The 16,507-nt window shown below is 38.9% G+C and overlaps 1 protein-coding gene across 5 annotated transcripts in view; it reads right to left on the bottom strand.

The window, feature by feature from the left end:
- Positions 1-777: 777 nt before the first annotated feature.
- Positions 778-16,507, bottom strand: part of LOC124787981 (thymidine kinase 2, mitochondrial-like) — a 106,233-nt gene continuing 90,503 nt past the window's right edge. For all 5 annotated transcript variants that reach the window (XM_047255000.1, XM_047255002.1, XM_047254999.1 and 2 more), the window contains one exon: positions 778-3,662. In XM_047255000.1, the coding sequence (XP_047110956.1) occupies positions 3,412-3,662 (251 nt within the window). In that variant the 3' untranslated portion in view covers positions 778-3,411. The remainder of the gene's footprint in view (positions 3,663-16,507) is intronic.

The raw sequence follows: 16,507 nt of genomic DNA, 5'->3' as shown, positions 1-16,507 counted from the left end.
ATGAGTAAGGCAGATACGACAGATTCATTGGAAGAATTCTGAGGGTATTATGATGTAATTTACAAAATGTTCGTTTGATTAATTCTTGAATATTGTTTGTCAGTCTGGAATAAATACCAGGTAAGTTTAAAAGAGGAAATAAAGGAGATCCACAGAAAAGCAGCATGTTTCACAACAAGTTAATTCAGTAAGTGCAAAAGTTCATGAAGATACTTGTTCAACTTCAGTGGCAGACGCTAAAAGACAGGTGTTCTGCTTTACTATGTGGGTTATTGTTAAAATTTTGGGACTGTATGTAGCCAAAACAGTCAACCAATATGTTGCTTCCTCCTATGCATACCTCACATAAAGAGTGTACAAGAGATCTGAACTCACTTGTAGGTTTACCAACAATCATTCCTCCCACAGACCGTCTCCTTCTACCCACAGACCCTCTGCTACTGGAATGGAAAAAAATGGGCATTTAACAGCAGTACACAAAGAATCCATCTTATAGAGTATAGATGTAGATGCAGAAGAAGTGATTTTGGACATTCTGCCTTCTGCAAGACACAATTATTTTTGTGTTTGGCCATCTGATAGATGAAAATATCGTTTCTCTCATGTAATACATTTCTAATAAGCACAGTATACTGAAACAAAAATTATAGCTGTTCAAAGTATAAGCAATAGAGGTATATAACAAAATATTTTGGCAGAAATAACGATTCTTATTATTATCAATCTTTTTAATTATAACAGAAAAGTTTCTTAACATATTTTTAATAAAAGCTCTACAGAAACTCCTACAACAAAAACTGACCTATAATTATCAAGTACAAAGATACACTGAAATTATTTTTGGGTAAAAAATTAAGTAAAATCAGATCTTTTTCAATATTGTCGCTGATGAGTGCCTATACAAAATAATATAGAAGGACTGAGAGTACAGGCAGCTGCTTCAAAAAGACTAAACACTAGAATTATTAAGTACTCTTCACTGAGGTCATATTTAAAATTTCATGATCTGATTTCAACTAAATCTATCGTACATCTTTCTTCAATACACACTTCTGACTGTTAGAAAGAATGTAAAAATATGTAAAGACTGAGACAGTTAGTGAAGACTAAAAGCTATGATGTGAAAGACTTGCTCATGAATCTTACCATAAACAGGTATTTTAACATCGTATATCACTTATACAATACATACATATAGTTTATACAAAAGCCTTTATAAACACTCCAACACAACAACAAATGTGTTCTGATATTGTGATGACTTTTCTTTTACTTAACATTGCTAGATATAATGGAAATTTGTTATTAGCTTCAGTGTACAAAATACGAAAAAAAGACAGTGGTAAAATATTCACACATGAATTTTATCACCAAGTGTAGGAATATATTCCTAAAATGAGACATAACATTTATGACAAAAAAGTACTGTCACTCATATAGTGCAACACTTGTATAAAACAAAGCTGTTAAGAGATATCTGAATCTTTTAAACACACAGTATATACTAAGTGACTGCAAAGTACTGTATATTTTGGCAACACATACAAAATAAAGACATTGTAACTGTAAAAATTTTAATGGTATAACAGCAGACAGCAATTTAAGCAGATTTTATGGCAAATTATTAAACATTTTAAACAAGAATATAAAGACTGAATAAGATGAAGTAAACTGCACAGATCACATTTTTGCTCATAAATAAATCGGAACAAAAGAGTTCAAATACAACCTGCTCATTTAGTGTTCCTAAGGGTGCACATTTAGCCATTCTATTGAAATCCTTATATCAACAAGAAAATTACACAAAATGTCAATATCAAAAATTAAAATATGTAAATTCCAATTTACAAAAATATTACAACAGGTGTATTGTATTTCATCCATATTATATACAATATTCTCAGAAAACACTACATATTTACACAAAATGCGTAAAAGTACGAGAATTGTTGTAATAAACGAAAATGTAGCCCTGGAAGAAGGGGTGAGTACAATAACACCTACTAAAGGGTAAAAATACCCAGGGGTGAAAATGACAAATGAGGGAAAACTAGACAGTGAATTTGGACAAGAAATCTACAATTTTTTGTTAAATTAAATTCCGTGGAGTAAACACACAAGAATAACAACTACACCACAATACATAGAACAACAGCTACAAGCATTATTGCACACCGTTTAGAAGTTTGACGATGAAATGCCAACTGAATCAAAGCTATTAGCAACAGAGAGGAATTTCTGTAAACATTCAACAATAATACCAAGGAAGGAAAAATATGAAATGAAACAATCAAGGAAAAAGAAAACTCAATGAAGTATTACTGATTTTATTGAACAGAAGCAACTTAAAAGACGTTGGTACATTAAAGTGATGTACAAAGAAAAAGTTTTCAGATGTATACTGAACTGGATAGTGAATGGAAGGAAAAAAGAGGGCTTCCAACTAATACTATGCTAAGAGAAATCCGTTCGTCAATGAGGGACAAGAATATTCTGGACAAGTCCTGAAAGGATTAAGAAGAATGGAGAGAATAACTGGTTTTCCACGGCAAATCAGTACTGAGACTAAGAACAGAGCTCTATTTTTTTCTCAAAATATCTTCAAATATCAACAGTTATCTCAGGGGTTTAGTTATGAGCTACATGAATCATACAACCCTCCACTGTTAATTCCCACGAACTTAATTCAAAAGCTACATTCAGTGTAATTGTCAAATAAATTCGGAGCTGTGAACAGTTTAAATGGTTGGTAGGTAGGAAGGACAGTGGAGGGCGGAAGCCTGACAAGTGTATCGTACAAGGAATGGGAATTACTAACAACAAAAATATATACTGCGTGTCTCTCCTAAGAGTCGCCAGAACTTTATCTCTTTTGTTTCTGCAGTTTCCCCTTTGCAGTGTGCAGTGGGAGTCTATCCAATCGAATACTAACCATCACCTCTTTAAGGCAATATCCATTGTCAATGAAAAGCATTGATTTGTTTTCTGTTACAAACAAAATGATTTTCAAGGCGGATTTTTTCGTGTCCATTCGATAGCAGTCCAAAATTAGCCTATTGCGATATTCATTTCATCGATACGTATTAACAGGGGCAGTAAAGCACAAAGAATAACCAGTACTAGCGACAGCGCTGCTTTGGCCCACGCTGGCTCCTACAACTACGCAGCAGCGATCGAATGGGCGCATAAAATCTGCTTCAGAAATCATTTACTTTGTAATGGGTAACAAACCGACGCTTTCCGTCGACAATGGGCTTTGCATGAAGGATGTGCTGAGTGGAGTTTGTTTGGGCTGACTACAGCTTCATATTGCTGACACGAAATAGCAGATATCTGTCGAAACACCACAGAAAATGCGCCTGACGACCTCCTAAGAGACACAACCTGTATAATGCAACTGCCATGATTCTTTCACAGTCTCGTCATTTCAGCAATTCTGTTCAGCACAACAGTTCTCACTTTTTCATACTGCTGCTCCATTGCAGGCAGACCTACACTTGCATCCAATGTGACTATATGTGTTGGAGGATTTTGTACTAACCACTGCTCATGCGCGTGGTGCAGATCTGTCAAATAGCCAAGTGAAACAGCTGTTTTCTCTTCAGGACGACTTCGTTGCACTACTCGCTCATAGGCAATCTCTGGTGGACACTTCAGGTACACTGGAAAGCCAAATAACAAATATGTAAAACGAGAAAAGTAGTAAGTATATACTGAAAACAGAAAGCTTAAAAAAGTGCATTCTTTTAGAGCAGGGGTGCACAACATAAAGCCTGTGGGACACATACGGCCCGTTACGTCTCTCGCTATGGCCCGCGGGAGAACCTTTGAAGACTGATCAGTTACATATTTTTTGATATAATTCTATGATTTTTTCAGATGAATCTACTACGATGGTAAATCTCTATATCATTTAAAAGTTCTTTGACTTATTAGCAATGGCTGTCTCTGTGACAGCTAGGTTAAAATAGGTTTACATTATTAAACTTGTAAGTAATGGAAGTGCTTGCAAAAAATGACTGTTCTGGATTTGTGTCCAGTGGCGTTATCAGTAAGCAGCGCTCGGAACAAAGATGTACTGCTAATGCGCTGCATTGAACAGGTAGTACGCGCATCTGCCTAGTGGCGTACAGGTGGTGGCGGAAGCTGCTTGATCGGCTGCTAACCAAAGGGCAAAGTCATGGGTATAAGCTACGGCAAATGCTGCATAGGCAATGTATATGACTGTTGCGCCTTCAAGCGACGTGCGAAGTGTTTCTAATACTTAAAGATTGTTGAAAGAGGGAAAACTGTCAAGCTACTGTACTGCAGTGCCTTTGTCCCCTGGTAAATGTTTATATCATTAGAATTGATTCATACATACGCCATTGTATTTGTTGTACTCTTGTAAATTAATATTACTGACATAGCTTTGATTAAAGAAGAAAATTATTGTCCTCGGTAAAAAGTTCAAATTGAGACGAAAATATCACTTTACTTACAACTTGCGCCAGTTATCATGAGCGCCCTGCTTTTACATATGTCCAAATGGTTCAAATGGCTCTGAGCACTATGGGACTCAACTGCTGAGGTCATTAGTCCCCTAGAACTTAGAACTAGTTAAACCTAACTAACCTAAGGACATCACACACATCCATGCCCGAGGCAGGATTCGAACCTGCGACCGTAGCGGTCTTGCGGTTCCAGACAGCAGCGCCTTTAACTGCACGGCCACTTCGGCCGGCCTTTACATATGTGTGTGTACGATAAAGTACGAGTTTTAATTATTGATGTTCACTTTAAGGTAGCCAGAAAAAATGGGTGACAAAAACAGCAAGCAAAAGTGTGTCTGAATGCAGTGTATTTAACACGCAGTGGACAAATGAGTACTTCTTGTACCGTACAACGGTCGAGTACTGTATCTGGTTTGCAGCTAATCAATTGCAGTTGTAAAAGAATATAATATCAGACATCATTCTGAATCAAAACATGCAGAATTGGCGAAGTTGGGTGATAACGAGAGGAAAATCAAGGTGTCAAATTTGCTAAAATCTTTGTCTACTATCAGCAATTTTTCAAGAAAGCAAATACAGAGATTGAAGTGGCTACAAATGTAAGCTTCTCAAATTTTAATGAAATTACTGCTGCTGAGAAATCTTTCATGGAAGATGATTTCTTAAAAAAATGCATAATGATCGCTGTATCAGAAATATGTCCAGAAAAAAATCAAATTTCTGAGAGCTTGTCCAGAATGACAGTTCAAAGAAGAGTGCACGATATCTCTACTAACCTTTACGGCCAGATAAGAAAGAAAGCTAAAGAATTCAAGTACTATTCATTTTCCATAGTTCACAATATTGACAAAAATGATACTGCACGGCTTTTAGTTTTCATGATGTAATTGGGAACCACGACTGTATTATTGTCAATATACTGTATTTTGATAAATGCAGCATTGGTAGTAAAGATTGAAAGCCTTTGTTTTACAAATCGATTTCGGTCACTGTGTGACCATTATCAGTGCAAACTATTCGAACCTTGTAGGCCCGTATCAAACAACACAACATTTTCTATGAGGTATGACATGTACGATGATGATTACTTCCTACACATATCTTCAGTTGTACTGCATACAATAATTTTATTTATTTATTTATTTACTTTTGCATCAGCAATTGCTAAGGTCACAGGATGGGCCCTTCCGTAACTAAAAAATTGTATGCAGTACCAGTGAAGTACAGTAATCATCATAGTACATATTACATCTCATAGAAAATGTTGTGTTATTAGGGTATGGGCCTACAAGGTTCGAATAGTTTACACTGGAGATGGTCTGTGACCGAAATCGATCTGTAAGATAAAGGATTTCAATTTTTAGTTTTCATCCATGGTGTTGATAACAATTTAAATACAACGGAAGAACTGGCAGGATCGTGTTGCATGAAAGGGTGAACATCCAATGGAGACATCTCTACCGAAGTGAAAAGATTTGTCACGAAGAAAATGGGTTTGACTTTTGAAAATATTGTAGCCATTTGCGCCGATGGATCACCTTCTGTGTGTGCAAAGAAGATGGGAGCAGTAGGCCTATCATTACTGGAATAATACGCCACGAAAACAAAAAAGCAAATTCCACTATACGAGGATTGTTCATACACAAATGTTATGCAGCAAAGTTCTGGGATATGGCCATATCATGTCAACTGTGGTTTCTGTTATCAACCACAACCGAGGAGAAGGGCTTAAACACCTATTATTTCGTGGATTTCTTGAAGAAACAGTGGGATTTATTGCAGTATCATATGGACGTTACTTGGCTAATTCGGAGAAAAGTATTGCAGCGCGTTTTTGCACTAAGAGAGGAAATAGTCGATTTTATGGAAAACGATACACAGGATCCTGTATTGAAAAGTAAGGCCTAGATCAATGACTGATGTTTTCTCAGTGATATGACGACTCACTTAAGCGAGCTGAACTAAAAACTACAGAGAAAGTCAGCTTTTATTTACCGTCTGTTAGCAGCAGTACGTGCTTTCAAAATGGAACTTGTGTCTTCAAAAACCAGTTGTTGAAAGGAGACATGACCCCGTTTCCTACTTGCAAAATAATTACCTCATATAAACACGCTGTTCCTGGAGGGAAATTTTCTCGGGACTTTGATAAATAAATTGAAGAATTCGACAAAACGTTTACGATGTCAAAAGAGGAAAAAATAATGTTCAAGGTGATTGAAGATCCCAGAAGAGATACCTGTGGACTTACAGCTGGAGATCACAGAAATTCAGTGTTCTCCGAACTATAAAATGAAGCACAGAGAATGTGGTAGTCTTGATTTCTATAAAAGCTTACACAAAAATAAATTTAATAACCTAAGAGACGCAGCAATAAAATCATTCACCATGTTTGGCAGCGCTTACATATGTGAACAAAAATTTTCTGTCCTGAACTTAAATAAAAGCAAATTTTACTCTTGTTAAACTGACGAACATTTAGAATACTTATTAAATACACCAACATGAAATATGACTCTGGACTCTGAAAAACTTGTAGCTGACATGAGAGGCAATGTCTCACATTACAGCTTCGTTTCCGTTTATTATCCTTTTATACTGTTTACATAAATAACAGTTTGTCACGTTAGTATGCTACTACAACTGTCATTCCTCACCGTCAATAAACGTGTCCAGCATTTTGTAAGGAATGTATTTATTTAAGAGTTCAAAAATAAACTTTGTATACTTTCACAAAATAATATTTTTGATTGTTGCTTACATTATGTAGTCTACATCTGTACAGTACACCATCTATTTTTGTGCCACAGTTCAACGGAAATATATATCATAATAATAATTAAATATTGGAATAATGGTTGATTTTTATTAATTTTAAAGACTGTATTCAACACAATTGACCAAAAATTTGCTGTGGGCCGCATTTTAGATTCTAGTTTTGCTTTGGCCCCAAACCACTTTTGAGTTGTGCAGACCTGATTTAGAGAGTTTCATGTACTTACGAACAATTTAAAACTTGTAATGAAGCAAGACACAAATCAAGATTACTGGTTTTTAATAACCAGCGTCCCTCAGAATTTTCAGTTCTTTTAGCTGTCTTTTAGGTCTGTGCCCACATAGTCATCAACATACAGTTTCTAATCTTTATTAATTAATTCTTAAAATTTCTTAGCAATGCTTTCAAATGGTTTAGGTAAGTCAGGTACAACATATTGCTTAAGTACATGGAGAGCTATAAAAAGCAAGAGTGAAGATCTTAATTACACAATATATGGTAGTGTGTTAGGTTGATAAAAAAGAGGGAGTCAAATAGAGAGAGATAAAACAGTAATGGAAGGTATACACTACACACCTAGATAATTAACAGATTTACATTAGTGACAGAAGTACTGTCAATACACATGCTGCATAGGCCGATGAGTCAATAGTAGTTTTAAGTATTAACTTATGTAAATTATTGGCAGATTCAATTTGCTAGTTTCTTACATCTAATTTTAACAGTGTCTGACTAACTGCAAATAACTAACATTACATACTCAATTTATCTTCACACACAGAAATAAAGAGTTCCTTGTATAGCCTGTAGAGTCTTGTTGCCAGGACCGTCAGCACAGAGTTTAGAAGATAAATTTTTTAACGCCACCAGATGCCAAAGCAATATTACGGATAACTGCCTTTTTGCCACATCCAAAGAACAATTTGTTCACATCCTGCATGATTCCAATTTTACAAAGCAGTGACTCAGAAGAATGAGTGTGGTGTGGATGTGTCTGAAATGTGCATCATTGGTGTTACTGTGGATTCAAATTTTCTGCTTTAGCAGCTCTTCATGTATGAAGGGTTGCTTGATATTCCTGTTGATATACTAGCATAATGCCAGTCTGCCCATTCTGTATTCCATTCATTTCTATCTAGGCATTTATACTTTTATAGGCAGTCATTCACCAACACTTTACGATGGTTTTCTTCCCCATCACATGTTGCCAGATTATCAAGAATTTTGATAGATGTTCAGACATGTATTTTGATCTGTTCCCCATTTAATGCCAGTTGTTTCCGGTGTTACACTGGTCGTTTTCAAACATTTACTTACTAATTGTACTATCTACCACTATGTGGAGCCCAGTTTATTCTCTGTCAGTATAGGAACACAGATATCGTATCAGCTATGTCTTAGGGAACTTATAAGAACTGTGTTTTGTGTAAATACAATGGATGATGTACTTGGTGATATGTCCAAACTGTTTACACATAGTCAGTTGCTAAATTCGTTAATGCTCAATCCATTCCCATTTTTCCTACAACTAAGTCGTCGCTCGTATGCTTAAATGCACAGGTCGACACATTGTACCATCTTAACATCTGGGATAAAAATACTGTGCATATTTATTGCAAATACAGTATTTTAACGAGAATGGGAGGTAATAATGACCCTTGAGGTAGACCCTTACTTGTTCTTCTGGGGCCTATTAAGTTATTTTTAACATTTGAGGTTCGCCGATGACATTGTAATTCTGTCAGAGACAGCAAAGGACTTGGAAGAGCAGTTGAATGGAATGGACAGTGTCTTGAAAGGAGGATATAAGATGAACATCAACAAAAGCAAAACAAGGATAATGGAATGTAGTCTAATTAAGTCGGGTGATGCTGAGGGAATTAGATTAGGAAATGAGGCACTTAAAGTAGTAAAGGAGTTTTGCTATTTGGGGAGCAAAATAACTGATGATGGTAGAAGTAGAGAGGATATAAAATGTAGGCTGGCAATGGCAAGGAAAGCGTTTCTGAAGAAGAGAAATTTGTTAACATCCAGTATTGATTTAAGTGTCAGGAAGTCATTTCTGAAAGTATTCGTATGGAGTGTAGCCATGTATGGAAGTGAAACATGGACGATAAATAGTTTGGACAAGAAGAGAATAGAAGCTTTCGAAATGTGGTGCTACAGAAGAATGCTGAAGATTAGATGGGTAGATCACATAACTAATGAGGAAGTATTGAATAGGATTGGGGAGAAGAGAAGTTTGTGGCACAACTTGACCAGAAGAAGGGATCGGTTGGTAGGACATGTTCTGAGGCATCAAGGGATCACCAATTTAGTATTGGAGGGCAGCGTGGAGGGTAAAAATCGTAGGGGGAGACCAAGAGATGAATACACTAAGCAGATTCAGAAGGATGTAGGTTGCAGTAGGTACTGGGAGATGAAAAAGCTTGCACAGGATAGAGTAGCATGGAGAGCTGCATCAAACCAGTCTCAGGACTGAAGACCACAACAACAACAACAGTGTTAAGAACACCATTATGCAATACACAGCTGTACCGGTATATATATTAGAGACAATCGAGTTCAGCGTAGGATCAGGCCATCATCAGGTCCAAAAACCATCTCAGCTAAGGATTTGCACATGGAATAACAGTTAGCAGATGTACATTGTTCCACCACTGATATTAGCTGATAACTGACAACTGTTATTCCAATTAAACAAATGAATTGCTAAGATTGTCAAATTCTAGACTGAATCGATTGTCTCAAATAAAACATACCATTATAGCTGTGTATTGCAGCATGCAGTTCTTAACATTAATTAAAGTTTTACAATGCCTCCATAAAATATTTCATAAGTGGCTTTATATCCACAAATAGGGCTTGAACATTTGTTATAAATGAACCTGGCACATTAATTTTTCTCATCATCTCTGCCAGTAGGGATACACGGACATCTTCATAAGCATGTTATATGTCTGCATATACAGCAATAGTGGTTCGCCCTACGCCACAATGGAGCAATGAATCCCCTTAGAAATATTCGCGCCTGAGAAAAAGTTACGGTGTATAAAGATTATAAACTTAAAATAATCCATTTCCCTACCTCTGTGACAGATAATTATTTAGTAACACGAGTATATACCATTATTATTATTATTATTATTATTATTATTATTATTATTATTATTATTATTGTTGTTGCTGTTGTTGTTAAAGGAAGAGATAAAAATGTGGGATAGTGGTAGTAACATGGAATACTATGATTTCTTGCCTAGTAAGTGCTGTAATTGGGTTAGCTGCTTAAAAACTACTTTCATAAACTGTAGACTACTTCGGGATGCATTCACATTACAGCTGGAAGCCATTGCGAGTGAGCGAAGCCACTTTAACAAATTCACTAGGAGGCGTAATTGTTGCAGGTTGCTGGTTTTCAGTTTCATTCTTGTCATAACACACACATTATTAATATACTTCGTAAACAGAGGTTTAGCTGATACATTAAGCCGTAAAATGGCATGTTTGTTGGCTATTTCAATTTAATTTTCGGTTTTTTTGTGTTTCTGAATTTCATAATGTTGTGTCACTAATACAGAATACTAGTATTTCATATTTGTACCATGCTTTCACAATCTGTTTTACTTATAGGAATTGATTCACAAATGACTTCCCTAGCTCGAAAGCGTTGGGATGAGTCTGCTAAGCAAACAGCAATTAAAAACGTTAGAGAAAAGTGGGCCACTCCAGAAATCTGGATGTTATAAATCTCACGCGCGAAACCGTGTCAAAACCTTGTGTCTGCCTCCTCATGCCTCCCACAACATGCAGCCGCTTCCATGAGTCCTTTGAAAGCCTATTATTCTGACCTGGTACATATATGGATGAGGAAAAATGCAGGTCCAGTAACAAACATGGACATCACCGAACTGAATGGGAAATCTACAAGGGAGATAGTAGTCAGTGGGTTTACGGCCTCAGGAATATACCCCTTAAACCCTCATACACTCCTGGAAATGGAAAAAAGAACACATTGACACCGGTGTGTCAGACCCACCATACTTGCTCCGGACACTGCGAGAGTGCTCTACAAGCAATGATCACACGCACGGCACAGCGGACACACCAGGAACCGCGGTGTTGGCCGTCGAATGGCGCTAGCTGCGCAGCATTTGTGCACCGCCGCCGTCAGTGTCAGCCACTTTGCCGTGGCATACGGAGCTCCATCGCAGTCTTTAACACTGGTAGCATGCCGCGACAGCGTGGACGTGAACCGTATGTGCAGTTGACGGACTTTGAGCGAGGGCGTATAGTGGGCATGCGGGAGGCCGGGTGGCCGTACCGCCGAATTGCTCAACACGTGGGGCGTGAGGTCTCCACAGTACATCGATGTTGTAGCCAGTGGTCGGCGGAAGGTGCACGTGCCCGTCAACCTGGGACCGGACCGCAGCGACGCACGGATGCACGCCAAGACCGTAGGATCCTACGCAGTGCCGTAGGGGACCGCACCGCCACTTCCCAGCAAATTAGGGACACTGTTGCTCCTGGGGTATCGGCGAGGACCATTCGCAACCGTCTCCATGAAGCTAGGCTACGGTCTGCACACCATTAGGCCGTCTTCCGCTCATGCCCCAACATCGTGCAGCCCGCCTCCAGTGGTGTCGCGACAGGCGTGAATGGAGGGACGAATGGAGACGTGTCGTCTTCAGCGATGAGCGTCGCTTCTGCCTTGGTGCCAATGATGGTCGTATGCGTGTTTGGCGCCGTGCAGGTGAGCGCCACAATCAGGACTGCATACGACCGAGGCACACAGGGCCAACACCCGCCATCATGGTGTGGGGAGCGATCTCCTACACTGGCCGTACACCACTGGTGATCATCGAGGGGACACTGAATAGTGCACGGTACATCCAAACCGTCATCGAACCCATCGTTCTACCATTCCTAGACCGGCAAGGGAACTTGCTGTTCCAACAGGACAATACACGTCCGCATGTATCCCGTGCCACCCAACGTGCTCTAGAAGGTGTAAGTCAACTACCCTGGCCAGCAAGATCTCCGGATCTGTCCCCCATTGAGCATGTTTGGGACTGGATGAAGCGTCGTCTCACGCGGTCTGCACGTCCAGCACGAACGCTGGTCCAACTGAGGCGCCAGGTGGAAATGGCATGGCAAGCCGTTCCACAGGACTACATCCAGCATCTCTACGATCGTCTCCATGGAAGAATAGCAGCCTGCATTGCTGCGAAAGGTGGATATACACTGCACTAGTGCCGACATTGTGCAACTCTGTTGCCTGTGTCTATGTGCCTGTGGTTCTGTCAGTGTGATCATGTGATGTATCTGACCCCAGGAATGTGTCAATAAAGTTTCCCTTTCCTGGGACAATGAATTCACGGTGTTCTTATTTCAATTTCCAGGAGTGTAGATCATGTGGCGATTTCATACCCAGTACAAAAAGAAATTTACGACGTCCAAGTACGCAGAGGAGCAAACATTGATTCAGACCATTACCTAACTAGAATTAAAATCAAGTTCACAGCACGAAGAAGTCATCAGAAAAAAACAGAAATACAGAAATATGACACCTAGAAGATTAAAGAATCTACAGTAAAAGAAGAATGGGAGAAGGAAAAGGCAAACACATGGGAAGAATTTCATTCTAAAATCACGCGAATAGCTAAGGAAACTGTTCCCTTGAAAAAGATATTCAAACACCCTTGGTGGGATTCAGACTGTGAAAATGCATTGGAAAGGAGAAAAAAGGCATTTCAAGAATATAAGAGTAAAAAATCACAAGAAATTCTACATTTATTTAACGAGGTTAGAAAACAGGTTTCAAAATCTATTAGGCAAGCAAAAAGGAAGTACACAAAGGCACAACTGGATGCCATAGAAGAAAATTTCCAAAACTATAATACAAGAGACTTCTACAGAACTTTCGCAGATAAAATACGAGGATATATCCCTCAAAATTTATGTTTCAGAAAACCAGATGGTAAATTAGCCCTAACAAACCAGGAAAACTGTCAAGTATTGGCTCAATATTTTTCTAACCTACTAAATTGCCCAGAACCTAGTTTAAGGTTTCCCAAAGAAATCAGTGCCAACGCTCAACCGGATTCATTACCACCAACACAGGAAGAAATCAAATGTCACATTAAAAACTTAAAAAATAATAGAACATCTGGCGAAGATGGCATTGTTGCAGAGCTATTAAAAAACCTAGGACCAAAGACGTTGCAAGAGCTCACAAAAATAATAACAAAAATATGGGAAACAGAAAAATTACCAGAGGATTGGAAATGTGCCCTTATTCACCCGTTACATAAAAAAGGAGACAGAACAAATGTCAATAACTACAGGGGAATCTCACTTTTACAAGTCACCTACAAAATTCTCTCAACATGCCTGCTGAAAAGAACACAAGAGCAGCTGGAACGCCAAATTGGTGATTATCAAGCAGGCTTCCGCCCTGGTCGCTCATGCATAGAACAAATATTTAATTTAAAGACAATATTAAAACACAAAGGAATTAGAAATGCCCCCATAATTTGTACATTTGTAGATTTTAAGAAAGCCTATGACTCAATTGACCGGCAATCTTTGTTTAACATTTTAGAGGAACTTGGACTTGACTCCAAAACACTAAGGCTTATCAAAGAATCACTGACAGACACAGTATCTAAAGTTAAATTCAGGGGAGAAATCTCTGAAACTTTTCTCATAAAAACTGGAGTACGTCAAGGTGACGGGCTATCTCCACTTCTGTTTAATACAGTCCTGGATAAAGTCATTAAGGAATGGAAAAAAGAATTAAAAAATCAATCCTATTGGAAACCAATCCATCTTGGTAGAACCAAAGACAACGTGGAGATATCTTGTTTAGCATTCGCGGACGACTTGGCCATACTTGCAGATGATGAAGAAATCGCCACCAAACAAATAGAGATCCTTAAGGAATGCGCGGATAAAGTAGGTTTACAAATTTCGTTTCAAAAGACAGAATTTTTCTGTACGAAATTCCATATACACAGTTTGAACACAAAATATGGAAAAATAAATAGAGTAAAACATTTTAAATACCTAGGTGAAATTTTGGAGCCAACCGGAGGAGAGAAAGTTGCACAGAAGATCAGACAACAGAAAATGAAGAGAGCATATGGTATGACACATGAAATATACAATAAAAAATGCATCTCCTCGAACACAAAAATCAGACACTACTGCGCAGTAATTAAGCCAGCAGCACTATATGCTAGTGAAACGCTCACACTCCACACAAAATGTGATTTAGAAAAAATACTAAAACAAGAACGCAAAATTATGAGAAAGATTTTAGGTCCAAAATTAACAGAAGAAGGATACCGGATACAATCAAGAAGAACCACAGAAACTATATCAAACCTGGCAGCAGACATAAGAAGGCGAAGATTAAAATTTTATGGACATGTCACTAGACTTCCCCCCACACGACTCACCAACAGAATTCTCACTTACATAGAAAAAGTCAAATCAACAACACCATGGATTAGCCAAGTAAAATTAGATTTACAAAAAGCAAATATTGAACTTAAAGATGTCAAAGATAGAAAAACTTTTAGAAATAAGGTGGAAAAGTGGATTGTATTGTCGGAGAAGGAAGCACGAAAGAGACCAGGAACAAAATGGACAGAAGAAAGAAAAAGAAAACATGGAGAACGAATGAAAGAAGTATGGAAGAAACGACGTCAGAAAGCTTTGCGTGATCCTTCTGGGTCCATTCGCGATAAGTAAGTATATATATATTAGGGTGTTACAAAAAGGTACGGCCAAAATTTCAGGAAACATTCCTCACACACAAAGAAAGAAAATATGTTATGTGGACATGTGTCCGGAAACGCTTACTTTCCATGTTGGAGCTCATTTTATTACTTCTCTTCAAATCACATTAATCATGGAATGGAAACACACAGCAACAGAACGTACCAGCGTGACTTCAGACACACTGTCACAGGTAATGTCCTTCGTTAGCGAGGATACATGCATCCACCCTCCGTCGCATGGAATCCCTGATGCGCTGATGCAGCCCTGGAGAATGGCGTATTGTATCACAGCCGTCCACAATACGAGCACGAAGAGTCTCTACATTTGGTACCGGGGTTGCGTAGACAAGAGCTTTCAAATGTCCCCATAAATGAAAGTCAAGAGGGTTGAGATCAGGAGAGCGTGGAGGCCATGGAATTGGTCCGCCTCTACCAATCCATCGGTCGCCGAATCTGTTGTTGAGAAGCGTACGAACACTACGACTGAAATGTGCAGGAGCTCCATCGTGCAAGAACCACATGTTGTGTTGTACTTGTAAAAGCACATGTTCTAGCAGCACAGTTAGAGTATCCCGTATGAAATCATGATAACGTGCTCCATTGAGCGTTGGTGGAAGAACATGGGGCCCAGTCAAGACATCACCAACAATGCCTGCCCAAACGTTCACACAAAATCTGTGTTGATGACGTGATTGCACAATGGCGTGCGGATTCTCGTCAGCCCACACATGTTGACTGTGAAAATTTACAATTTGATCACGTTGGAATGAAGCCTCATCCGTAAAGAGAACATTTGCACTGAAATGAGGATTGACACATTGTTGGATGAACCATTCGCAGAAGTGTACCCGTGGAGGCCAATCAGCTGCTGATACTGCCTGCACACGCTGCACATGGTACGGAAACAACTGGTTCTCCCGTAGCACTCTCCATACAGTGACGTGGTCAACGTTACCTTGTACAGCAGCAACTTCTCTGACGCTGACATTAGGGTTATCGTCAACTGCACGAAGAATTGCGTCGTCCATTGCAGGTGTCCTCGTCGTTCTAGGTCTTCCCCAGTCGCGAGTCATGGGCTGGAATGTTCCGTGCTCCCTAAGACGCCGATCAATTGCTTCGAACGTCTTCCTGTCGGGACACCTTTGTTCTGGAAATCTGTCTCGATATAAACGTACCGCGCCACGGATGTTGCCCCATGCTAATCCATACATCAAATGGGCATCTGCCAACTCCGCATTTGTAAACATTGCACTGACTGCAAAACCACGTTCTTGATGAACACTAACCTGTTGATGCTGCGTACTGATGTGCTTGATGCTAGTACTGTAGAGCAATGTGTCGCATGTCAACACAAGCACCGAAGTCAACATTACCTTCCTTCAATTGGGCCAACTGGCGGTGAATCGAGGAAGTACAGTACATACTGACGAAACTAAAATGAGCTCTAACATGGAAAT

The sequence above is a fragment of the Schistocerca piceifrons genome, chromosome 3, assembly GCF_021461385.2.
Source record: "Schistocerca piceifrons isolate TAMUIC-IGC-003096 chromosome 3, iqSchPice1.1, whole genome shotgun sequence".
Classification (NCBI taxonomy): Eukaryota; Metazoa; Arthropoda; class Insecta; order Orthoptera; family Acrididae; genus Schistocerca; species Schistocerca piceifrons.
The sequence above is the reverse complement of the archived record's forward strand: the minus strand, read 5'-3'. Positions and strand labels throughout refer to the sequence as shown.